Genomic DNA, 26,802 nt, shown 5'->3' on the forward strand with positions numbered 1-26,802 from the left:
CAATAGAAGTTCTAGAAAAATATCAATAAATATGATTCCATATCTATATCAACAGATTGAATGATAAATAGTACAACTATATTGTCTTGTATTATTCAATACTGACAGTACCAAAATGAATAAATGATAATCTGCATTTTATTATATTATTAATCTTTACTACAAGTAGTTACAGGAGGGTGGAAATCTATACTGCTAGTAACAAAGTTCATGTATGGCTATTTACACATAGGAAGAGAGAAACAACTTTACATTTACTGCTTTTTTAGTATCTATGATAAAGAATGGAAGGGGAGGGAGGGAGGAAGGGGGATTATAGATAGATAGATAGATAGATAGATAGATAGATAGATAGATAGATAGATAGAGATAGAGATAGAGATAGAGATAGAGATAGAGATAGAGATAGAGATAGAGATAGAGATAGAGATAGATATAGATATAGATATAGATATAGATATATATATATAGAGAGAGAAGGATGTACATTGCAAGCATTGTGATTGACCGATAAATTTGCATGTCTACTTTTAAAACTTTGTAACACTGATTCCATTGGGTAGTGAATTGACTGCTGACAGATATCAAGAGCATCTATTATAACAGTTGCAGTCGAGTAGATCTGGGCTCTAAAGATCAGACACAGAATTTTTCTTCTGTGAGATATGACAGTGATCTTAACCCTCAGTAATAGGGGCTGCATGCAAAAGTACTTTGCAAATACATTTCAGAGATGTTGTGACATTAGAAAAGCCCCCACTGTTGAAACTTTCTGCAGTTTTTACTTAACTGTACACACTAGAAGATGATACCGTGTGCCAAAGAGCCTCCTATGAATTATTCATCAATGGGAAAGACATAGGGGAGGAGAGGGTGGAGAAGGAGGGGAGACAGAGAGTAGAGACAGAAAAATTATGCATCCTTCCCAGTTAGCCTTAGGCCAGAACCTGTCATGTGGGTTTTTTTTTCAATGCAAAATTTTTGGCTGGTCAATCATTCTCTGTCCATGGTGTGATGGGGAAAGGCTGTGTGTGTGTGTGTGTGTGTGTGTGTGTCTGTGTGTGTGTGTGTGTGTGTGTATTTCTATAGCTGAACCCAGACTTATTCTAACATGGAATGTCATGCCTGCTACCTGCATAGAATTAATAGTTTAACTGCCTGGGAATTTAGATGGCACTTCTAATTATAATAGTATCTATTTTGCTCAGGAATCCAGGATCAGAACATGCTCGGAGTGTATACATTTTATGCAGGGGGGGGGGGGAGAATTGTTTGCAGAAGCTCTTCCTGCATGCAGACAACATTAAATGAAAATCTATGTCTGCAAAAATCATAGAATGTCTCTCCTCACCACAGCTTGCCATTCTTTCTTATGCATAGAGGAGAAAAGGAGCTCTTCCAGGTAAAATCGGGGATTCTTAAGTTACTGTAGATACAAATCCATTACCATGCCCTGTTTTGACTCCCCACCCCAAAGTAATAAACCTGAATTGATTTAGTTTGCATCTGGCCAGTGCTTATAATGTCAGGTTTAGCCTTATAATTAGACTGACTGTGACAGTTATCTCAATTGACAACATGAAAATAGCCCTGCTGGATCAATCCAAGGCTCCTCTAGCAAGCATTCTGCCTCCCATGGTGACCTCACAAGATGCATCAAGGAAATCAAGCCATCTTCTCCCACTTTTTCTTCCAGCCCCCCCATATATAGAGGAAGGCTAATCCCGGGCCTGAAAGACACATGTTATCCTCAAGCCAATTAGCCCTGCCGTCTAGAATAGTAGAATAACAGACTTGGAAGGGAACGTAGAGGTCATCTATTCCAACCCCCACCTCAAGCAGGAAATCCTAGCCTATACCATTTCAGATAAATGGTTGCCCAATCTCTTCTTAAAAAACAGTGTTGCAGCATTCATAATTTCTGGAAGGAACCTGTTCCACTGATTAATTGTTCTAAATGTCAGGAAATTTCTCCTTAGTTCTAGGTTGCTTCTCTCCTTGATTAGTTTCTAACCATTGCTTCTTGTCCTGTCCTCTGGTGCTTTGGAGAATAGGTTGACTTCCTCTCTTTTGGAGCACTTCATTAGATATTGGAAAGTAGATATCAAAAATGTGTCTAATCCCTTTTGAAGCCAATTCCACTATCAGTCGACACCGTATCTTGCAACACTGTATTCCACAGGTTGATAACCAACCATATGAAGAAAAATGTCCTTGTATCAGTTTTAAGAGTGGGGTGCGGTGGCTCAGTGGCTAAGACACTGAGCTTGTCGATCAGAAAGTCGGTAGTATGGCAGTTCAAATCCCTAGTTCCTGCATAATGGAGTGAGCTCCCATTATCTGTACCATTCTCTGTCAACCTAGCAGTTTGAAAGCATTTAAAAAATGCAAGTAGAAAAATAGGAACCATCTTTAGTGGGAAGGTAACAGCGTTCCATGTACTTTCGGCGTTTAGTCATGCCGGCCACATGACCACAGACACATCTTTGGACAGCGCTGGCTCTTTGGCTTTGAAACAAAGATGAGCACCGCCCTCTAGAGGCGGGAATGACTAGCACATATGTGTGCGAGGGAACCTTAAATGATCAGATAGGCAAATATATTTGCAACTTTGTTAATATTTTGTTCCTGAACATGTCTCTGGCTTTGAAACGGAGATGAGCACCACCCACTAGAGTCAGGAACGACTGGCACATATGTGCAAAGGGAACCTTTACCTTTACCTTATCAGTTTTAAATCTTCCACTGGTCAGTTTCATTGCGTGCCCTCTAATTTTACATTTTGGGGGATGACAAAAGCTTCTTCTCTGTTTATCCTTTCTTTACCATACATCATTTTGTAAAACTTCTTGGTTGCCCTTTTCTGCACTGCCTATGGAGATTCTCAGCCATCCAGGTCATGGTTGTCCCAAATACGCTTTTTCAAGAGGCAACTGGACTTCGTGGTTTTTCTTTGAAGACCTTTCGCCTCTCATCCAAGAAGCTTCTTCAGCTCTAACTGCATGATGGAGAATGACCTTTTTTTTTTTTTTTTGCATTCTTTATAGCATTATCACTAAGATGTGGTGACCCAAAGTATGCAATGCTCCAAATGTGGTTATATCATAGTTTTGAATGCTGGCAGGATCATATTCACTGATTTGATTGTCTACCTTTTTGGTAGACAATGCTGGGAGATGCTGTAGTACCACATCCCTGGTTGTTTCTTGTCACCTTCCCCAATTCTCCTTCATTCCCCCATGCTCTTAAAAGAACCTTCTTCCTCCGGTGCAGCATCTCTTCTACTGCTGAAGTTCAGATTTTCTACCTGGAAAGGGAAACTGCCATCCTACCTACCCACCTACCGTATTTACTCAGGTGACCAAATACTCCCCCTCGTGCAGCTTAGCATGGAATCCTGACTTGTAAACGGACCCTTAGTGAGGAAAGCTGAGCACCCAAAGAGGAGCATTTCCACAGTTCTCAGTTTGCACTTCAAGATCAGGCTGGTTTCTCCCCGCAGCAACAGGGGGTGGGGGGTGGGGTAGGTCTCTTCACTACTCCTCTCCACCAAAGAGTTAAGTAAGCTTGCCTGGGCAGATTAAATGAGCAAGGAGGCACCCCTTTCGGGTGGGATGGGGAGATAACAGTCTCTCCTGCTGTCAGTTACAGCCGGAGTTTTTCTTTGTTGCAGAGCGTGTATTTCTTGAAGGATGTGCCTGGGTGGATTTTTTGCAATATTAAAAAGCAAGGCCCCATTTCTTTCTCATTAGCTCTCACTGGGGTATTCTTTCCTTCTTCTTCTTTTTGCTTTCTACCTCTTTCTCCTTCCCTTCTACCAACGCCCCCTCTTGCCTCCTCTCTCTCCCCCTCTCACTCCCATCCCCATGCTTCCCTCCCCAACACCACGAGGCGCGAGGCACTCCCTTGCACTTCACAGAATAACTCCGTCAGAGAGAGAGAGAGAGAGACAAAGGACTCGCTTTATTTATTTATCCCCTACCCCACCCACCCACCCCTCAACCGCCGCACGCTGCCTCTGGATTTATTTTTTTTAAGAAAGTCCCTTTCCGAAAGCAGGCAGCTGGGAAGGAGAAGGGCGAGCCGCGTATGTGCCCGAAACGCGGGCGATTCCAACAATCACAGCCTGGGTTTCGGATCCGGATCGCGTTGCTTGCAAGAGGGCCGTGGATGGAAGGCGTCGCGCAGGACCGTTGGAACCGAACCTAAAGCCAGCAGGAGGGGATGGGTGGAAGGAAGGCAGAGCCATCCTCTCTCCCGGGAGACGGTCGCCAACCCACCTAGCCGACACCCAGAGCGCGCTCCTGGAATCCCGCGGCTGCCCGCCGTCCGCCCGGCCAAGCCCAACCCAGCGCAAGGGAGGGGCGGTACAGGTGGAAAAAGAGGGGGCGCGGCAGGGAGGGGAACGGCGACGGGGTCCATGCCCCGCTTGAATGGCCGAGGAGGTGGGAAAGGGGCGGGGCTATGCAAATCGCAGGCAGTAGAAGCCAATTGACTGAATAGGCTTTGGGTGCTCGATGCGAGAGAGGGGGATTTGTAAGCATATGTGTGTAGAGGAGGAGGGTGGCGGTTTATTTCCCCCTTTTTTCTTTCTTTTTCTTTTTCTTTCTTTCTTTTTTTTTTGCCAAGTGGGCAGGAGGGTCCACAATCAATATTTTTATTCTTTCTTCCTGCCTTCCCTTCCACTCCTTTCCATCACCACCACCCCCGCCCCCCACCCCACTTGCGCTCGTGCGCTCCTGGCGATCGGCCTGCGGCAGTCACGAACTTCGAAGGGGCAGCCCGCGCGTTCGAGGCTGGGAAGAAGCGGCACGGGGAGAAGAAAAAAAAAAGTCAAGCGCGCCGTTCGGGGCGCCTCGGAATCCTCCAGCCGCCTTTGGCCGCCTTTCTGAACTTGCTCCGCCGCGAGCGCGCCAATGGATTGGGAGAAGAGAGCGGGGTTCCGCTCCTGAATTCCACTCCGCAGGCCCGAATTGCGGAAGGCGCGGCACTTTCGATCGGGGTCCCCGGAGGAGCGCTCGCCTTCCTTCGGGCGAAGGGAACAGGAAGGACGGCGGCGGTGGGACGTCGCTCCCAGGACAGCTGGTAAGAAATGCCCGATAAAGGGCTGCTGAATCTTGTCTCTCTCTTTCTATCTCCCTCCCTCCTTCCCCCTCTCTCTTTCCCTCTCTCTGTCTCCGTCTCTCTCTTTCCCTCTCTCTGTCTCCGTCTCTGTCTCTGTCTCTCTCTCTTTCCCTCTCTCTGTCTCTGTCTCTCTCTTTCCCTCTCGGTTCTGGGTTGGGGGAGCTGGGAGCGAGCGCTTCTCGGCTCCTCCGGTGTCTTGGGTCGTCTGCGGCGGCGGGGTTCGCTCCGCTTGCAGGCAGAATAAAGGTACGTCTGCCCGGAGAGAGGATTAAGCGCCTAAGCAGATTTCTCTTCCCCGCTAATCGCCACCCGCGCCTTCAAGCCTTCACCTTTGTCGCCGCCGCACTTCCAAATGAGCGAGTCTGGCGGCTCCGTCGGGAGAACAGCTGGGCGGTTCTCCCGTCTCTCGGCAAAGGTGCGGGACGGGAGGGGGCGCGGAGCCGAGAAGGGCGGGGAAGCGGAGGTCAGGGAACGTCGCTCGGCGTGGGGCTCTGGCGGCTTCCACTTTCGGAACTCCTTCTGACCTGATCCCGGACAGCGAAAGGAGACGGTTGTCAAGCGGAGAGCGGGAGACCGACCGACAGACCGACCGGTGGAGAGGAGGGAAAGAACTATTTCCGATTGCAAACTTTCTGCGGCCTCTTCCCGTCCGGGAAGTAGGTTAGTTTGGCCCTTGTTTTACCTCCGTTGGCCCGGAAAGTGGAGCAGGAAATCCCGGAAAGTGAGGTGTAGAGGAAGAAGGAAGCCGAGGCAGACATCTGGACCGCTTTCACGCGAAACTGGTTTTTAAAAAAAAACTAAGGTGGGATTGGAATCTTTATTAGTATCTCTCGGCCAAAGTCGGCCCTTTAATATCCCTGCCCCAGAAAAAAGAGGGGGCTCATATAGCTAGATCTCTCTCCCCCTCTCTCCTCCTCCCTCCTTCCCTCCCTCCTCCTTTCTTCCTTCCTTCCTTCCTCTCTCTCTCTCTTCCCCCTTCCTTTCTTTCCTTCCTTCCTTCTTCCTTCCTCCTCTTCTCTCTCTTCCTTTCCTTCCTTCCTTCCCCCCTCCTCCTTCTCTCTCTCCCCCCCCCCCTCTGTAAGAACGCGGGCTATTCTGTATGTTTGAGTGGCTGCCTACGATTATTTGGAGGGAACGCGGGAGGGTTAAAGTCCCGGAGTTATGAGAAGAGGCAGAGCAATAGAATAGGCGAAGGGGCTGAACGGAGGAAGAAGCCAGATGACTTAAGAAAAGTATCACCTTTCCAGACCAACAAAGTATAGGGATTCGGCGTCGCACTGCATTGAAAGCACGCTCGACGTGTGTGCATGTGTGTTTCCGTGTAACCAAGCCGACTGAAGTATTAAGTCTTCAAAGTTCAGTCTCCCGAGAGACCTTCCCTCTTAGGTAGATAAACGCCGCCATAGCTTTAGAAAGGTGGCGGAATCGCGCCGCATCCGGGAGCCCCTTTCCTCACCGGTGCGCTGGCTCGCTCGTCGCTAGTGGCCCCGCGTCCAGAACAGGAATCCCGGCGCAGATCTGAGATGCGGGGCGTTTGCTCTGGACCTGCGGATCGCGGGAGGAGGAAGAGGAACTGAGTGGCAGTTCTGTGTACAACCTGAGCGGGAAGTCACGAAGCGCGGCTATATTTTGGGGTGACGGTACGATCAGGCTGGTTCGGCGAAGGCTTGAACTCTCCAGGCTTCGGGAGAAACGAGCCGGGTAGGGTCAGACGGTCCGAGCGTCCCCCCTGTTCTCTCCCTCCCTCCCTCCCTGGCCTCCTTCGGGCGCCGCGAAAGAGCGGACGCGCTCCGAGTTGGCTGGTGCGCTGCGAAGGTTAGAGACTCGTCTCAGTTCGCCTGCGAACGTGCCGCGGTGGTTTCTCGATTGCCGACGCCTCGGGGAACTGGAGCGAGGCTCGTGTTTCTCTTGGCCCGAGAGAACAGGCAGCCTTCTTGCTTAAGAGGCCGGTGCTGAGCCAGCCAAAGCCTCGCTCGTCCCGTCACCCGCCGCGGGGATTCTGGAGAAAGACCCGGGCCGGCTGCTGAGCTCCGGAGCTAGGCAGGCCCCGCCGCGAGTTGCTTTTACCCGCGTCGCCGGCTGTCACTCCACCCGAGGGGAAAGCAACTGGTTTCCTCGGCGGGGCGGGGGGGGGGGGGAGTGCGCCTAAGGAATTTGTGCTTCTGATGAACCTTACGGGAAAAAACCCACCAGAAACGCGGTTACCATAAGCTTCGAGAGTTCTCCTTCATTCATTTATGAACGAACCCATTATATTGGACTGCATTAACGTATGAGAAAGAAAGAGAGAGGGGGGGGGAGAGGGAGGGAGGGACGGAGGAAGAAGGAAAGGAAGGAAGGAGGGAAGGAAGGAAAATAGAGAGAAAGAAAGAGAGAGGCGGAAGGAAGGGAGGAAGGAAGAAAAATAGAGAAAGAGAAAGAAAGAAAGAAAGAAAGAAAGAAAGAAAGAAAGAAAGAAGAGAGAGGGAAAGAGGAAGGAAGGAAGAAAAATAGACAGAAAGAAAGAAAAGAGAGAGAGGAAGGAAGGAAGGAAGTTGGTCGATTTTCTTGGCAATTAAATGAAATGCAAGTAGGGCCTGGCCAATGCCATTTTAAAAGGTTTCCAAATCCACACTCCAACAACTCCTTCTTTCCTCACTCCCTGTTCCTTTCCTGAGAATCCTCATTTCTCTCACTGCAGCATGAATGGCAGACAGGTTTTTTTTAATGAATGAGGTTTCAGTGGGGGAAAGGGATGCATCTCCTGATCTCCATGCATGGCAGGACATGGCTTTCAATAAAAATGGGCTCCCTTGTGCTTTCAGTCTTGTGCAGTCAACATTTGGGGAACTTTCACAGGAGACAGTTCAATTCATCTAACTGTTCAACTAGTCTGTTACAATAACCAGCATAAAGCTTGGTTAAGTCGAACCGTTCTGTCAAGTTCCTCTGGTGCTGTGTATCACAAACAAGCGATATTCACATCTGGCACAAGCAGGGGGAGAGAAATCCAAGTAAATCTCTCTTTTTTCCATTATTACACAAGGACTGAAATTTTTAAAAGAATACTCATTTTCTTAATGTACAGTTAGTTTGAAGAACTTACCACTATCAACATACTCAATGTGGAAGTCATTATGATCCACTCTGGGGGCCACTGGAATAATTGGAATCCCAAGGAAAAACCTGGAAAAGCCAATAAAACTCGGTCTGCAGTTAGTAACAAAGATGGTTGTGGAATGCACACTTTCCTTCTCAGTGTGTTTCTACACATACTACTACAACTTTTGGAAATTGGTAACTATTGGGCAAAGAATTCAGTAAACTTATTTTGTATTTGCTACCAGGTGAAAATTATCAGAGGACAAATAACATGCATAGTTATAAAAAGTGGACTTTGCAATAGATGAGGGGGGGGAGGGAGGTTGGAATTCCCAAATATCTCTGCCATTCCTCTTCCTTCACTTCATTGTGATTTTCAATTAATTTTCAGTAGTCACCCAGCCCAGAACTAAACATTCAATCTTCATTGCGCTGATATTTTCTCCACTTGGTTTTTCTGCAAAGATTTTCCTCCTCCTGCTGATGCCTGCCTTTTATGAAAGGATGCAATTTTGACTACATAAGGAGCAGAGATGGGTTGTTCTCGGTTCAGCATGGATTGGGTGAACCAGTAGTGGTGGCGGTTGTAGGCTCCGCCCACCCAGCTGGACGCTTCTGTGCATACACAAAAGCGTCGCGCACACATGAACCGGTAGTAAAAAATAAATAAAAACCCACCACTGATAAGGAGCCACATTCAAGGCGTCCATACTGGCTTGCTTATTTATTAAACTAATTAAATTCTTCTGTTTGTATTATAGAAAGTTTTAAGCTGGTTAACAAAACAGTAGACTTATCCTAATAAACTAACAAGGTAATACCCTCACAGACAAACAGACAGTCAGCCTGACAGATATAGATAGATAATCTAACACAATCAAAACACAGAATCACATGAAACTGCCTGAGGTTAGCAAGACAAACCCTTCTTATTCTGTGGGTGACAACCATTCCTATTTCAACAAGTCCTCAAAACTAGCTCTTCCAAGTTTGGGCAAAGTAGTAGCAGACCCTCTGGAGAGAACTAGATTGTCCATTCATTTCTCCCCCCCCCCTAGATATTTCCCTCTCAAATTTATTGCATTGTTATAAACTGATCATACACCATTCAAAAAACAAGAGCCTATTTGGTGTTGGGCTAAGGCAACAGGCTAGAAACAGGGAGACTGTGAATTCTAGCCTTGTCTTGGACACACAACCAGCTGGGTGGCTTTGGGCCAGCCTTGGGGAAGAAGTAATGGCAAGCCACTTCCCAAACCCATTGCTAAGAAAATTGCAAAGACTTGTGCAGCCAGTTGCCAAGAGTCAACACTGACTTGAAGGCATCCACCCATAGCCACATTGGAGTTGCTCAGCCTATAGGTTAAATAAATAATTGCCTCTTTCTTTGTCTGTTGGCATCATCTCCTCTACCCAGAAGCAAAAGTTTACCTTCAGAGGAGCTTAGGGAGCCCCATGAGACCTACCACCCCAACTCTGCCCATTAATATCTCTTACTGCTTCCACTCCACCAAAAATGTCTACGTAAAGTGGTTGCCCTATTATACCTAATGGTACGTGTTGGCCCCAGGAAAACACTGGAAATAAAAAGGAGATCTGTGTTCCTCTACTCCCCCCACTTCTCCAAAATGATTGTATGAAATCCCTACCAATAATTGGTCAAATGGAATGAAAATGCTCTGGGCATTTTCTGTCTTTCTAATCACTTCTAGGAGGCACAAGAGAGCCCAGGAATGTAGCTAATAGTGACACTGCTGTAAAACAGACCTGAGATTTCATGAGGCTTTAATAGGGCAATGTTAGGAGACCCGTGACTAGATTGGAAGCTGTAATGATTTTACTGGCATCGTTGCCCATTAGTGGTCTACACATATTAACAGAGTTGTTAATAATTTTCTCGCATATTCCTTCTCCCTCTTTCTTTCTACTATTCTCTAAAGGGGATTCCTGTTCTTTCTCTGAAGGCCTGGTGGTAAAATGAGTGTGATCAGAAGCTCCTCTGTTTCTGAAGTGGATCAACTGAAGTGAATTAACAGAGCTATCAGGAGGTTCCCCCAATTTTCTTTAGTTCCCCAAATGTTCACGTCACTTACGGTTCAATTGATCTCCTTATTTATGGGAGATGACGAGTGGTTTAGCGCTAACATATGCAAAAGGCCTCTTAAGTAAGGCACATGGGCTTACCTTATGCATAGTGACATATGAGTCAGTTCAGTCTATTTCCACCAGCAAAGTGCATAAAACTTTAGAGCCAGGGAACACTGCTGAAAACACAGCTTCTCTTCATGTATATATTTGCATTTATCTCACAACTTCCAGCTACTTCTATTGTTCTCCCCCTCCTTTTTTTTCTTTCAATCTTATCTTTCTCCCTGCCCTACCCTTTCCCTTTGTTTGCCATCTCACTTGTTCTCCCTGGCACGCTCATCACCATCCCAATGCAACAGCATTATCTGCCAGAACTATTTTCTAAGGTTGGCAGCAGGGTTTTGATTCAACTGCAGTTGATCGAAGCAGTTATTTCACAAGCTGATTTCAGATTTTAGACATTCGGGTTCCCCCCAAATCCCTAAGTGAGTGCTGAGTGAGGAATCTGCAGAAAAAGAAGAGGAAGTGCGAATGTGTGCTGAAAGAAAGTGAAATAATACAAATATTTACCTAGAGCAAAGGAAATTGCTATGATATATTGCCCCTGGGAAGCTTTAACTTCTCCAATTGTGGTGTTATTGCCCACAGCTGAAGAAAGCTCTGTCTTCCTATGGGCCCATCCATTATTCTGAATGTCCTTACAGCCAGGTTGGATTTGTTTGAATGATTTCAAGGATTTTCCTGTGAAATCCCTGAAGTTTGTTTCTGTCATTAACTCCTATTCTCGTGCACCTCACCGGTTAACCAGAGGGAGCAGTGCTGAGAACGTGCTCCCTTTGTTCTGATCTCTGTCCCAAGCAGAATGTGAGCTGTGCTTATAGTTCGCTTTGCCTTTGTGCTTTGTGTGTATGTCTGTGCGTTTCACTGCAAATTGTTCTGGATCAGCCTAAAAAAAAATCTTTCTAGAAACTCACTGTAGTGCTAATAATATGCATGTTATACATTAGTTTTGAGGTTTTTCAGATACCCTTGTTGGAGAAGAGCTCTAAATACCTAAACAGATTTTGCCTGTTCACATGTAGACATGCTGTTTGAATCATTCTAACATGGTTTATAACTGTATCCAGATGCACGTTTAGCACAATAGAAATAAAACAAAAAGGGAATTTAAGAATGTAGAAGTTACCATATTTCTGAGTTTCAAGCCCCTTGTAATCCATGCAAAAAAAAAAAAAGAAGAAGAAACGTTCTTAGAATATGGGTGGCACCAAAGGGCCTGTTTTCTTTGCTGGAACAAGAAGAAAAGAAGGAAAAGTCAGAGGTCTCCGGAGGCAAGGCAGGCTCAGCTGGATAGAACAATGTTCTGCCTTCTATTAGCAGAAGGAAAATTCAGCTGTGCTGCAAAAGGGAAAAAAAAGAGAGAGAGAAAAAGATGGCAAATGCAGCAGAACGTGGGTCCATATTTTAAGAACATCTTTAGGTGATGCCTTCTGATTGTATTACATGGCGGGAGAATCTGGAGGCTATGTAATCATAACATGCTGAAGGGATTTGCATACCTGATTTTGTGTTTTACTTGCCAATTTCTTGGGATAAAGTTTAAGTCCTCAGAGCAAGTGTCACCCAAATATACTAAAAAAATCAATTACCCTAAACTCATTGAGAAATTTATTTATTTGTTTATTTTTAAAAAATGCATTTGTTGCCCATTTTGTATCCAACAACTCTGGGTGTCTTTTATCATACCCCTCCAAGGAAGGCGACTTGCACCAAGTGGTGTATTAACCATTAAGCAGAATAAGCACCTGCTTAGGGCACCAGGCCCAAAGGGGGCACCACAAAGTTGAGAAAGAAAGAAAAAAAACAATGAAGATTTGTACAGGATGTACAAAGGAGGGGCACCAAGATTTGCCAGTGCTTAGGGCACCAGTGAGCCTTAATCCGCCACTGCTTGCGCCCAGAAGAAATTGCTTTTCCAGTCTATTCAGTGAAAGGGGTAGTATTATGGGTAGTATTAGGGCCATCGTTCTGGGAAGTCATTTTTCTGTAGCACTTTGATACAATTCCAAATGCCAAAATTGCATGCATTGGGTCATATTTCTGCTTTTTAAACCTCCACCAACTGCAACCGCAGAAAATGGACAACTATGGTGTAATTAGTTGTCCTGTGTTCGAATGGATACTTCACCTGTACTGTACTCTAAAAAGGCAGATCTTCTGGGAAAGAAGGCCAGGGAGCCGGTAAAGGGCAAACATATCTTTTTCTTTTTAATGAGAAAATGATTATCTTCAGGAAACGATGACATGTTCATATGAGGAAATGTATGTTTGACATCATCACTGAAGTTGGGGAAATATATGTGTACCTTATACCCAACAAAGGGAATACTGTAAATTACACCTACAGAAAGTCCCATTTAGCAATAGCAATAGCAGTTAGACTTATATACCACTTCATAGGGCTTTCAACCCTCTCTAAGCAGTTTACAGAGTCAGCATATTGCCCCCAACAATCCGGGTCCTCATTTTACCCACCTCTGAAGGATGGAAGGCTGAGTCAACCTTAAGCTGGTGAGATTTGAACAGTCGAACTGCAGAACTGCAGTCAGCTGAAGTTAGCCTGCAGTGCTGCATTTAACCACTGCGCCACCTCGGCTTTGAACTTTGGGTAGTTACTTTCACTGCCCCCCCCCTTCCCGGCACTCTAGCCAGGCCAAGCTGTCAGATCCCCTCCAACTGGTACATACAAACTCTCTCTTTTCCTGTGCCTTTTAAAGAAAACATGTTTGGTCTTTGGGTGGGTTTTTCTTTTTTTGTCTTTCAAATAATTAAGTCCAGATTCCTCCTGCCTGGTAGAAAATGGAGACAGTAGCGTGCAAGGGTTCCTTCCCCTGGTTCACTGCTCTTCTGTGCTCTGCTGGAGAGCCACGGAGGTAGACAGGGGCAGGGGAAGAATGAGCAGCCCCGCTTTGCCTCTGTCTCCGAGGGAAAGGGCTGCTCCCATGAGAGTCCCTAGTGGGTGGGCTGCTGGCTCTGGCTCCTGCCGCTGCCATGAGATAGGACTATAAGGACTCTTTTCATTCCTGCAAGGAGACAACTTGATTACTGCCCCTCAATCAAAACCTGTTTACTTTACCAAATGAGAGCAGCATGTGAGCCTTGTTAATTGCAGTTGGGCTCCAATGGCCTGGCTGGGATTCATTCCTCCAGTGAAAGGGAACCCTTCTCATGTACTAGCAGTAGAGACAGAGTGACCCCAGTTGCACTCGTGGAAGGGGGGGAGTCCCGTCCCCATTCCCCCCCCCCCCGTGCTCAGGGCCCACACTTGTGTTACAGAAGCAACTTGCTCTAACGTTACTGAGGACGCTGGCAACATGCTGGATTAATTCTTGGCATTACCTTTGTATCCAGACATGAAAAAATCATCTTGAAATACGTACACCAACTGGATCAGCCCTTGGATCTCTTTTCATCTAAGGGAGGAGACAGGTCTAGTTGCATTGAAAAGTATAGTAGTCATATTTCTTTTGAGGAATATTTACTGTATGGAAAGCTGAAAGGGATTTGGTCTAAGAGAAGGCCTTCTTAACATGAAGAGATTTAGCAGAAAACCCAGAGGGCAGCAAAGGATTACACTTCATCTAGGAAATGGTCCTCTGTGTGTGTGTGTGTGTGTGTGTGTGTGTGTGTGTGTGTGTGTGTGTACGTACATTCAGTTCTAGGCAGTCTAATGCCAAAGAATATCCATATCACTCTAGAATGGGGTTAACATTCAAGATCCTTTGTATTTGATTCTGTTGTATAACATTTTCCCCTATGTGCCCAGATTATATTAATCTGGTTCATATATCACACAAAGAAGTGATTGCTTACTGACTTGTGTGAACCCACCTCTGTGATTTCTTCATTGCCATAAAAATCCAAAAACCATGGTTAATGCAATGTGTCAATCAGGTGGTCAGGATGATGGTTTGGGATTGTACTAAAAACATGAGAATTTATATGGTCATCTGCCCTTAGGTTTGGAATGTGTCCACAGAAATGTTTTTAAAAAAATGTTAAACATAGCATGAGTCTTGGCATCACATTCACCATAAGGAAAAATCACTTTTGTTCAGTATTTCTTCAGAGCCTACAAAAGATATAAAGTTCCAGGTGTCATCATGGCATTAATGCAGACTATTGGGGAGGGGGTTATATCAGACACCATTTGCACTGAGATGCTCTTGTGCAACTTCTAACACTAATTCTAATACTAATTCTATTTATTTATTTGTTGGACCAACAAATCTTCCTCCTCCTATTTTCTCCACAACAACCCCATGAAATGGGTTGGGCTGAGAAAGAGTGACTGGCCCAAAATCACCCAGCTGGTCTTCATGGCCAAGGCAGGATTTGAATTCCTGGTTTCTCATTTTGTAGCCTGGTGCTTTAACCCCTAGACCAAATTCTAAACTACTGATGGACCATCCCACACCGGAATGGGGCAACTCACCACAGTCAACTAGACATGGCTAACTCACCACTGCGAGACAATTCACAATTCAATTTAATTATTTAAAATAATTTTAAAAATAATTTTAATTTTTGACATTCACATTTCATTCTGTCCTTCCTTTGGCACTCTTTCTTTAATAATTCTATTCCACTATTTGTTTGATATTAAGGCACCTCTTGTCCTGTGGTGAGTTGTCCCACAACAAGTTGGCCATGGCACGTTGACTGTGGTGAGTTGTCATAGACCCATCCAGTGGTGGGTTTCAAAAAAATTTCAAACCTACTCTGTGGGTGTGGCCTCCTTTGTGGGAGTGGCTTGCCGGCCATGTGACCTGGTGGGAGGTTGCTGGCCATGTGTTCTCTCTCTCTCTCTCTCTCTCTCTCTCTCTCCTTCCTTTTGTCTCTCTGTCCCTTTTTCCTTTTTTCCTTTCATCTCTCTCTCTCAGTCTTTCTTTCTTTCTTTCTTTCTTTCTTTCTTTCTTTCTCTTTCTCTCTCTGTGTGAGTCTCTCTCTCTCCCTCTCTGTTTGTGTGTGTGTCAGTGGTGGGTTTCAAAAATTTGTGGAACTCTTCTGTAGGTGTGGCCTGCTTTCCGGGTCCACTGGTGGAACCTCTTCTAACTGGTTCGGTAGATTTGACGAACAGGTTCTAGTGAACTGGTGCAAACTGGTAGGAACCCACCTTTGGACCCATCCCACACAGCATCAGTTTCTTTGCCATAGCATCTTCTTTCCTGTTCCAAAAGTTGAATTTCTCATCCTTAATCTATTTATAAGAAAACAGATATTAACTCCCAGGGTCTGTGTAACCTCCTGAATGGTTTAGCTGATAGGTTAGTAAGTCATTTCATTCCTTCAGTTCTCAGAAACTTGGGGAAGTTAACATTTTTTAATCTTTTCTTTTCTCCTTCCTCTGCTAGAGTGGCTAAGACATCTGCCTGGATTTTGGATCCCCAGTTCTCTGCACCATGCCCTTAGTTGGTTTTTTGCTCTGGGCCATCCTTCTCATTGTGAGCTGGTGGCCCACATACTCCAAGGATTACCTCTTTGCTACTCCAAGGGTGCAGCTCACTTTCAAAGGTAAGGACACCATTTCTGAATTAAAACAGCATTAACAGTGTGATGGTAAACTTGTTTTGGTTTTTACTTTCTGGCAGTTGGTGGTTTATCAAAAGTTCTCTATCTGGAACATAGGTTGGAGACAGACCAAGATCCAGACTTGAAAGTTTCAATGGCTAGTTTATCCAAATGATTATTCTGTTTCCAAGGAAGCTGTTTGAAGCAAATCCTTTTCCTTAGGACTCTAGCCATGATTATAAACAATGCTTTTCTAGAACAGGTTCTGAGAAGCCCCTGGGCTAGCAGCCTGCATCAATCAAGCACATGGCACATTGCACTTCAGTGCCTCTCTCCATCTGGAGAGAACTAGCCTTGCAGCTTGTGGCTTTTCCTTAGATCTTTGAAAGAGTCAAGCACCATGGCTGGCAGTGCAGGCAGCAGATTGACAGCTCAGTGAACCCAAGCTGCTGAATGCACTGAAGAGTTGGCAGCCACTCATATACTGAAATCCCTAGGAAGGGACTGCGCTACGATGAATGGGCCCTCTGCCTGTTGCTGAGAAGGAGACAGGTGTTGGGACTCACTGTCTGTAAATGTTCAGGGTTAGCCGGGGTGAAGCAATGATTGCCTGTGAAGGATGCTGAGCTGAGTTGACAAATGGAGCTCCAAGGGTAGGAAGCTGACATGGTAGCCTCAGCATGTGACTACCCACTAGGAACAGATGGTTGTACCTTATGTGTCATTTCCTCTTAACTTCCCTTCCTTTTCCAGGCCGCAGGGAGGCAGACTAATGTACTTATTATGACTGATGTATATTTAGACTGCCTCTTCTGGGTTCACCAGAAGGGGATCATGGAGAACCCGCCTTTCAATATCCCCATTCAATATTCCCATAGTGTATATTATGTTGAGCATGAGAGCAACAGGTGTGTTGTGCAGTTCCTTCGGGGGCACCTTTAGGGGAACAGTCTCTGGTGTTTTATGGGTCATAACCAAAGGCCATCAATAGGTTAACCATCAACTCTGACCCTAAAACTATAAGGGGGTAGGAAGTTGATTTTGCACAATGCCTAACTTGCTCACCTGTGAACCCTCTGAATTCTTGAAAGCCCAGTAGAAAAGTTGATTGTTTCCACTGCTCTTCTTTCTCTAAACAAACAACTTTTCAGAATATGTAGTGATAATGTATGAAGATTGGAAGATTTGGAAGATTTGATCTATCTACATACCTCTTTAAATTCACTAGATAAAAAAGAGCAAACATTGTATGGAAGATTTGATATATCTACATACCTCTTTAAATCAACTAGATAAAAAAGAGCAAACATTGTATTTTTTTCCCCACAGAGTAAACACAGAGTAAATTGTGAAAAGTTGAGGCAGCTCATCTTCTATTGCATCCACTCATCCTAATTTCAGATCTAGTTTGTTTAAATCATAAATATCAACATGGTATGAATTAACTGCCATGCTAGTCTGTTGAGATGCTAGTGAGATTGAGGAGCCTAGAGTATAAAAATACTATTAGATGGATGCATTGCAACATTGGAGACACCTGTAGATACTCTGAGATTCTGTTTCTGGCTTCTCTGATTTCTGGTAGTTTTGACAATATTTGAATTTACCCAGATTTAATTCTCTCATATGGGTCTGGGGTCAAGCCCATACATTTTGTGTGAATGTAGGCTGTTTTTGTGCTTGGAAATATGACTTGAGAAACGTATGTCATTTATTACTCATTCAAAGTTTCAAAACACACTAAGGTACTAAGAGTATTTATGCTTGGCAAATTGAATTACATGCCACAGTGACCTATCCTAACCTACCATTTCCTACGTTTTGCGGATAAAGTGTTTCCCCGCACCTGTATTTATTATTGGGATGCTGATTATATTCCCATAGGAGGACTGATGGACTAGTAAGGTAAAGGTAAAGGTTCCTCTTGCACATATGAGCTAGTCATGCCCGACTCTAGGGGTCAGTGATCATCTCTGTTTCAAAGCCGAAGAGCCAGTGCTGTCTGAAGACATCTCCGTGGTCTGGCATGACTAAACACTGAAGGCACAGAGAATACTGTTACCTTTCCACCAAAGGTGGTTCCTTTTTTCTACTTGCATTTTTTATGTGCTTTCGAATTGCTAGGTTGGCAGAAGCTGGGACAAGTAACGGGAGCTCACTCTGTTATGCGGCGTTAGGGATTCAAACTGCCGACCTTTCTGATCAACAAGCTCAGCATCTTAGCCACTGAGCCACCGGGTCCCAATGGACTAGTAGCCTTCCCCAAATACACAAGAAATCTAGGCTAAGAACTGCAATCAAGGAAGTATGGCTTAGAGAGCTATGTCTTCCAAAAGTGGGGAAAGAGAAGTACAAGAGGTCCATCCGAGAGGTCTATGTCGCCAGTATCTGCTGCCTAAAGTTATTGCTTATGCTCAGTAAAGATAGGACAGCTCTTGTCTTATTTTAAATTATTATTATAACTCTGCTTTGCCCAGAGCTGTGTTCTCTTTGTGTTCATCTCTTTTACAAAGAAGGATTTAGTTCTGGAGAGCAATCTGACCTTTTCTTTGCAGAATGAAAGGAAGAACAAGGGCAGATGGAAACATGATCCATTCTGCCTTTAAGTTGTGTGTGTGTATGTGTGTTTAATTGAAATCCTCCTTTTGGCTTGTTAAAGATTTCTGCACCCCGTGGAAGAGAGAAGTTCAAACTGAGGACTTTGAAAAATAGTGTCTTTGAGGTCTTTTATAAAGGGGTTGGTTTCCTGTTGTTAATCTACATTTTTTAAAAAGTGGAAAAGTATTACCTTTGCCAGGGAATTGAGGTTTTTTTCCACTGGATCACCTGACCCAAGGTTTTTCAGCTTTGATTAAAAAAAAATACCTGCCAAAATAAATCATAAGACTTGGCAATAGAGCTGAATGCTGCTGGGAAAGAATGGCCAAGACGTCTGAAGGGATGGAAGAACTTGGGTAGCAGAGGTTGAGCAAGAGACGGAGAGAGATGTGAAGTTGCAGGAAATGAGAAAAGAAGCTGGGCTGATTGTTAAAAGCATACAGTTTAGATAAGCTGGGACTCTGGAGAACAATCTAAAAACAACTCAAAGGCACTAAGCCAAGGATTAGGAGAACAACATGAATGAAATAAGAGCTCGGGAGAGGAAAGTGGTGGGGTTTTTTTATGGGATTATTGAGAAACGTCTAGGAGGAAGAGTGGCCTCTTCTACAAGAGATGGTGAAAGTAGGTGGTGAATTGGGGAGACGCATTCTTCCTGGGAAAGATCTGATCTAATCCTGATGGTTACATCCAAGACCATTAATTTTATTTCCATAGCTCTATGTGTGTAACTGGAACAGGGCAGCAATAATGATGCAGGAAGAACTATGGAAAGAGGGCCAATGGGGAGAATGATAATATTTATGATTAGTAATATGCCCGTTCATTGTTCTTCTTTACTATTTACTATTCTTCCAGCGATTCCTGCATGTGCTCAAGATGCCTTTCTCAGTTGTATGATATTGCTGCGTTACTGGCACCATACACTATATGGTCAGCCACACAACCCATAATGCAATTATTCCTTAGTGTGCCTCCATGCCCAAGGACAGTGTGATTAGAGCTGAAAGATAAGCATTACCATGCAAAGTATGTAGCAGAAAACATGCTTTGGACATGATCTCACAGATCCATTGGAAGCTTTTTTTTTTCTGAATCATTTCTAATTTCTCAAAGCCAGAGCTAATTTACACTACAGCTTTGTAGTATGACAGATGCTTTTTAATAAGCCTATTCTAAATCTGCCCACTAAGGCAGGCTAATGGTCTCATGGCTCATCTAAGTGTAGATTAGCCTTTAGCACTAAATCAAAAATGAATCCAAGGCATAGATAAAGAGGTAATCCTTAAGTGAGTAGGCAGAGATTTCTGTGTCTGCTTCCTTCATTTTTTAGCAATATTTTTCCTCAACAATGTGCTTCTATTTTCACTCCCTTTTTCTCCTTTTTTAATGGATGCTGCTATTATCAATGGTCCCTGTGACTGTATTTATTTCAAACAAAAGACCAAGAAAAAACTAATCTGCTAGTAAGGCTTTATTGATTCATGGGGTTGTCACCTACTATACGTCTTCATTCATTCTTCTTCTTTTTCACAATTCACAAGTACAAATTCATCATGGGGTCCATGGTCCCTTTTGCAAAGCAGTTCCATAGATGACTTTGCAGTGAGAGATACAGGTGAAAAGTGTGTCCTGACATTGCAACCCAACTCTACTCTTTGGTGCAACACTGCACTGCAACACTGAAGGGCCTTCTAGGCAATCCTATTTGGCTCTATCTCTGATTAATTTTGAAAGAGAGCTGGAGTGCCTTTTCTGTATAAAAACAATTCTAAATTTAAGAAATACACAGTCTGTTGGTACCGCATAGTGTTTTGAAATGAATAGTTATGTTAAAGCAGGGGTATCAAACACAAGGCCTGCAGGGCCATCCTGGAAATAGTGAAGGACCAGCCTGCATTGCCTCTGCTAGTGAAAACAGAGCTCAGGAGTGCCACGCACGGCCCTCTCGGGCTCTGTTTTTGCTTGCAGAGGATTGTAGGAGGATCCCCATCCAACCCCAACCCCTGGACCACGACAGGTGATGTTGAGCTGGCCATGCCCCTGGCCATGCCCCTCCAGGTCAAACATAACCCTGATGCGGCCCTGAATGTAATTGAGTTTGACACCCTTGTGTTAAAGGAATTTTGAATGCATTTAATTGGTTTGAATTAGGCTTTGGCAAGGCCTATATTTGATTTGGGCATTTGGGGATAAGAAAACTTGGTATCAAGGAGAATATATAATCGAATTCTAATTTGAATGCAACTAGCCTAATTAAAATTTTATATACACTTTTCAATTGTCCGATTGCGGGAAAGAGCAGTAAACTGATTTTGGAGATCAAAAATGAATGGCACCTTCTATTACTACTCTGCTCATCTTCAAAAAGACCTTAGAATAAATTTTTCTGCCCTATTTTCAAAGGACTCGTTTTTGTAATGTCGCTCCAATACTCCTATTGCCTGAGCTAGACTGATTTAGCTTCATGCAGACTCATCTCAGCAGTTAAAGGAAGGACCATCCCTTCAGCTCTGCCAATGCTTATCATGCAGTCTAATAATTTCTATGCTTCCATTTCCCAGCACTGCTGTAACAGCAGAGTGTGGTTAAAGATCTTTGTTTAACCAAGCTCTCTTTCTTTTTTCTGAGTCAATCATTTGTGCATCCGTATCTTTCTCCCTTTTATCAATGTGGCACATGAGAAGAATTGGAGGAAGGGAGGAGGTCAGTGAGAAAGTGGGAAACATGGGGAGGAAGAGTTAATCATTATGGGTGCTTAACACGGTCCAGGCTACCAGCATTGCCAGTAATACTGCCGTCAGGCCTTTAGAGATAGATGAGAGAATCATTGTAGAGAAAACCACCCACTTCCCTGGGTTTTTCCCCCACTTGGCAGGTTAATCAGCCAAAAAAAAAAAGGCATAATTCAGTACCAGCAGGAAGGGGAAAAAGTTATAACAAGGATCGGGTTGCAAGCAGTGTTGTGATAAGTGTTGTTATAAATGTGTAGCTCTATAGTAAATTCATGGTTTGGAATAACAATAGTGGAGATGGCAACAGAGTGAAGCTTATAGCTGCCGTTTTAGTAAATAATTTTTTTCCCAGCTGATTTTGACTTTATGGACACAACCATGTCACTTTCATAGCTGTAGTGACGAAGTAGTTTGCCATTGCCTACTGTCGAGACCTTTTTCAATTCTTAGCCTAGCCTACAGACGAGAATAGAATAGAATAGAATATAATAGAATAAGTTGGAAGGGACCTTGGAGGTCTTCTAGTCCAGTCCCCTGCTCAAGCAGGAGAACCTATACATTTTAGATAAGTGGCTGTCTAGACTCATCTTAAAAACATCCAATGATGGAGTGCCCATACTTTCCGGAGGCAAGCTGTTCCACTGGTTAATTGTCCTCACTGTTAGGAAGTTTCTCCTTAAACCCAGGTGGCTTCTTTGATTAGTTTCCGTCCATTGCTTCTTGTGCAGGGACAGGCTGTCTACAGTTAATACTGGGCACAGACACTAAGGACTTCTTCTGAAACAATGTGTGCATGATGAGATTGAAATTAAAATAATGTTAGGATTTAATGGTTCTTGGCGTTTTGAGAACTATGACCCATATAGCAGTAGCCCTCCAAAGAATTTGGCATATTGAATTCCTTCACCTTCAGTATATGCAGGAGAAGCAGAAAAGAACTACAGGCTATTTGATCATTATTGTCTTCATCTGATCTAGAGGCTGTCAATGCTTTTGCATGACCTACCAGGAATGGTGTTCTCAGATGAAAACCAATGGGTGCAAAAGGGAATGTATCCAGTGTTCAGAAATCTTTGCTGACACACGTATGCTTGCCTTTAACTAAGATCAAAGGACCAATTGATGAGAGAGAGGCATTTCTCTCTTGCTCATGTGATGAATTGTACTAATAATAATACTACCTGAATATGGCAAATCTCTTTCTTAAGTGTGATCAGAAATGGACTCCAGGTTTATTGACCAAAGCAGACTAGAGAGCTTTCTTTATCTCTTGCAACTGTTTATTTCATTAATGCAACCTGTTTGCGTTAGAATTAATTTATCATGCTTTTGTGATAACCACAGAAGGAAAGCACCGCTATGAGTAGCATTAAAAAAAAGTGCTGTGGAACATACATACTTCTTAATCTAGGAGCTCAGTTAGCAGGAGCAGCTATGTCACAAAGTCATTTCACTTGATAGTGAGATTGTATTTTCGGGGTTTAGACCAGGGTTGTGCAACTGAAAGTTGGGACTGAAAACCATACTTTGTCTTTCATGTGCAGAGTGGGTGGCACCAAGGTAAAACTCAGTTGGATTTACAGTATATTCAGCTGAATAAACTGAATTGGATTAAACATTCCCTATATTTATTGACTTTTTTGTCCCAGGAAACATTAAATTTTGATTGCAACTTTTGAGTGAGGAAGATGTTAGGGGAAAAGAGACTAGACTGCCATCTGTCAGAAATGGTGTAGGGTCTCCTGCTTGGGCAGGGGGTTGGACTAGATGACCTACAAGGTGCCTTCCAACTCTGTTAATCTGTTAATATCGGTTAATTACAACTTTGGAGGGTACACATATACCACAAGTTGTGTGCCATTGCTGCATATATACCATTTAATGCTCGCCCTAATTCTTTCTTGTTATTGAATTTTAACCACTTAGTCCTTGGAATTTAGACACCAGAACCAATTACTAAAGACTATTGTCTAGAGAGAAAGGTTATTGTGTAGAGAGGAATGAGTTGAGATTAACTATCTCTGGAGATATTAGGAAGGCAGCGATGGTGGGTTTTCATTGCAATGAGGTTTAAAGTGCTTCAAATGATCAGAACTAATCTCATCACCTTCAGTTACTAGTGTCAGTCTTAACTGCACTAATGTGTTTCACTTTTCACATAAAGAATTAACACGCCCACATGCCAATACCACTGATAGCTTTGGCCTTAAAAGCAGGAAGGTGCTACAGCTGTTCATGTCTTTCCGAAGTGCTACTGAGAGGCATCTGGTTGGTCAACACGTGGACAGAATGATGGAGAAGACAGAATTTTGATTTGATGCCAACACGACTCTTCCAAAACTGATAGTCCTTCAGAGCATTTGCATGGTACTGTTAGGAACCGAGCACTGGGCTCAGCAGATGAAACATGGCTCCACTGATATAGCAGTTATATTTCCTAACCATGGTTAATGGCAAGATGGAGGTGAATGCACTAATCGGACAAGGATGCACGCTGAAAGTTGGAAAAGATTGCCTGGGTGACCACTTTGGAAGTATTGCTTTCCATCTAGTAAAGAGTAAAACAGTTTGCATCTTCACTTCACCCTGCAGCCAGTTCAAAAAAGCCTGTTGTTCTGCTTATACCAGTATTTGTACTAATACTCAGTGGGAACACCCAGACCACTGCTGCTGAATCATAATTAGAACCCCGAGATTAGCTTGTCACTGTCATTCTGCAAAGAAATGGGTTACATATCACATACAATTTATCTGTGTCTCAAGTTCATTCCAGCTGAAGAACTCAAAGGCATCAAGAACCACTATCTTATGTATGCTGTCCGATTTATCAAGTTAAAATTATATGTGTGGGCAGTAAGAGTACAGATTTTGAGCATTTTTGTTTGTTAAGTCTGAAAGTTGCTGGGGGAATGTCATTGGAAGAGAGCAGAGTATCTCCTCTTCCCCTGAACAACAAAAGTCAGATTTGCCATACTCTGCATGGAATCTGACATATATTTGCTGCTTTAAATTGAGCAACAGTGGTGCAGTGGTCAGAGTGCAGTACTGCAGGCTACCTCTGCTGACTGCTGGCTGCCTGAAATTTGGCAGTTCAAATCTCACCAGGCTCAAGGTTGACTCAGCCTTCCATCTTTCCAAGGTGGGTAAAATGTGGACCCAGATTGTTGGGGGCAATATGCTGACTCTGTAAACCGCTTGGAGAGGGCTGTAAAGCATCATAAAGGGGTATATAAGTCTAAGTGCTATTGCTATTGCTAAATTCATCTGAACAACAATTTTTCTAGACATCCTTCGTATCTGAGCATTTATTTAATATTATCTAGCTCTGATAGAAATGTTCAATTTTACAATAGCAAAGTCATCCCATAATAGTAACATCTCATCTGAATCTCTCTGCTCCAGCCCACATTCAAAAAATGGGGACATGTCTCCGGAAGGGAAATAACCAGCAATGGAAAATTTGGCAGGATGCTGACTAGTTCCCCTACTTGCAGTTAAATTTTGTTTTCTGTGGAAGGGTAAGATGGGGGAAACTATCTATTTATATCATGTTGATATGTACATTTTGTTTCAGGATTCTTCTCAGGAAGAACAGGTTAGCTATTCTTAGCCAAGAGCTCAATAACCTTCTTCCCACATCCCTTCTTGTTGCATGAATTTACTTATTTAGATGGTTGGAGTCAGTTGACAAGCAAACTAATATTTTACCAACCTGCCAAGCTCTTCTATGCTGGATGGAAACAACATAAGTTGGGGGAGTGTGGCTGACCGAATTCTACTCTATTTCTGTTCTTTGGTTGAATGAAATAAAGTAGAACAAAAACAAAAGACATAGCTGGAGTCCATAACCTAGTTGGCAAGCAAGCTGTTTTCTTTGTACATGAATTAGTGATTCAGGCTGGCCTAGGAAACCATGAATGTAGGTTTACAACTTCTATGGCCATTCCAAATGCTGTCACAACATTTTGAGTGGCCTTGGGAATCCTTTCCTCTTCACTTCGCAACCCAATGCATAGATGTGGACGGAGCTTGTCATTCTTTTGCAAGGAGAAGACAGAAATGGCATCAGCAAGAGAAGAAAAGGAAACAGTGGTTTTCTCCAAATTTTGACTTGACTACTGTAACGCGCTCTACATGGGACTACCCCTGAAAAGTGTTCGGAGACTACAACTGGTCCAGAATGCAGCCGCGCGAGCGATAATGGGTGTACCGAGATACACCCATGTTACACCTACCCTCCGCGAGCTGCACTGGCTCCCTTTCGGTCTCTGAACATGCTTCAAGGTGCTGGTTATTACCTTTAAAGCCCTACATGGCTTAGGACCTGGATATCTATGAGACCGTCTTCTGCCACATACCTCCCAGCGTCCGATAAGATCACACAGGATGGGCCTTCTCCAGGTGCCGTCGACTAGACAATGTCATCTGGCGGCTCCTCGGGGGAGGGCCTTCTCTGTAGCTGCCCCAGCCCTATGGAACGATCTACCCCCAGAGATCCGGATCCTGCCCACTCTCTCGGCCTTCTGCAAGGCTACTAAGACCTGGCTGTTCTGGCAGGCCTGGGGCTGTTGATCTCATGACTGAGGTCCAGCCCCATTAAAATTGAGTGCATGATGCGTTTTTTTAACCTGCTTTCTTTCTGATTTTATATTTTTTGTATTCTTTTAGAGTTGTTTTTATGTAAGCTGCCTGGAGTCCTTCGGGATTGGGCGGCATATAAATTCATTAAATTTACAATTTACAAATTTTGCTAGTGGTTTTCTCCATCATTTGTTTCTACCTCATTTCCATTGACATGTAAGCAGTGAGGAATGTGGCCCTCAATAGAACAAAAGCTCCAGTATATGATAAAGATATACCCAGAAAGGCACTTTCAGGATGTTGTTCTGATTGATATGCTCTTGCAGCCTAAATGTCTCTGTTCTCTACAATCTGGAGGAAGGTGGAGTTTCCACTCAGGGAAGCGAGTATTTACAAGAACATGATTGGTGCCTCATTATAGCAAATGCTAATAACCCTTCGAATATTATTTCATTGTTGTTGTTATGCTGCTTGCCATTTTTATAATCAACCTATGGCCTATTGGGTCATATGGGTAAGGCTAACAAAGTGATATGTACAATCAAACAAAGCTTCAACAAAAAAAACCTGGAGTTTTGAAATCAGATCAGAGCAATTTGCAAGGACTCAGCCTTGAATTAACAGGAGCAACCTTTGCCAGACAAAGTTAATTGTCAATTAAAATTGGTATTACTCAATAGAGTGACTTTATGCCAAAATCAGCAAGATGTAGTTTCATTGAACTCCTAGCAGCAAATTAAAAATGATAAAAATAGCTGTAAAGAAAAAAAAATCTGCATATCAGTTACACTGAAAGATGAAAGATTCATCAGCATCCTTGGTTAACGCACTTTACTGACACACTAACCTGAATCACACACAAAGGGCACCAGTTACCATGCACTGATGGAACAAATGCTTCAGTGACTTCTTTCTTGGCTAAAGCCAGCTCATTACACATCGTGCAAGTATATTGTCCAGAAGCATCTCCAGAGCTTCTCTTTTCAGAAGTAGTCTGATAATAGAATAGAATGGGATGGAGTGG

General features: G+C 43.7%; 1 protein-coding gene across 3 annotated transcripts in view; it reads left to right on the forward strand.

The window, feature by feature from the left end:
* The first annotated feature begins 4,649 nt into the window (after window positions 1-4,649).
* SEMA3F (semaphorin 3F) overlaps window positions 4,650-26,802 on the forward strand; it is a 145,880-nt gene continuing 123,727 nt past the window's right edge. For 2 of the 3 annotated variants that reach the window (XM_032211043.1, XM_032211045.1), the window contains exons 1-2: window positions 4,650-5,085; window positions 15,708-15,867. In XM_032211043.1, coding sequence (XP_032066934.1) covers window positions 15,756-15,867 — 112 coding nt within the window. In that variant the 5' untranslated portion in view covers window positions 4,650-5,085; window positions 15,708-15,755. Of the gene's footprint in view, window positions 5,086-5,608; window positions 5,927-15,707; window positions 15,868-26,802 lie in introns of those variants that run through there. The other variant, XM_032211044.1, reaches the window with a different exon arrangement.

This window comes from Thamnophis elegans, chromosome 2 (assembly GCF_009769535.1).
Source record: "Thamnophis elegans isolate rThaEle1 chromosome 2, rThaEle1.pri, whole genome shotgun sequence".
Taxonomy (NCBI): Eukaryota; Metazoa; Chordata; class Lepidosauria; order Squamata; family Colubridae; genus Thamnophis; species Thamnophis elegans.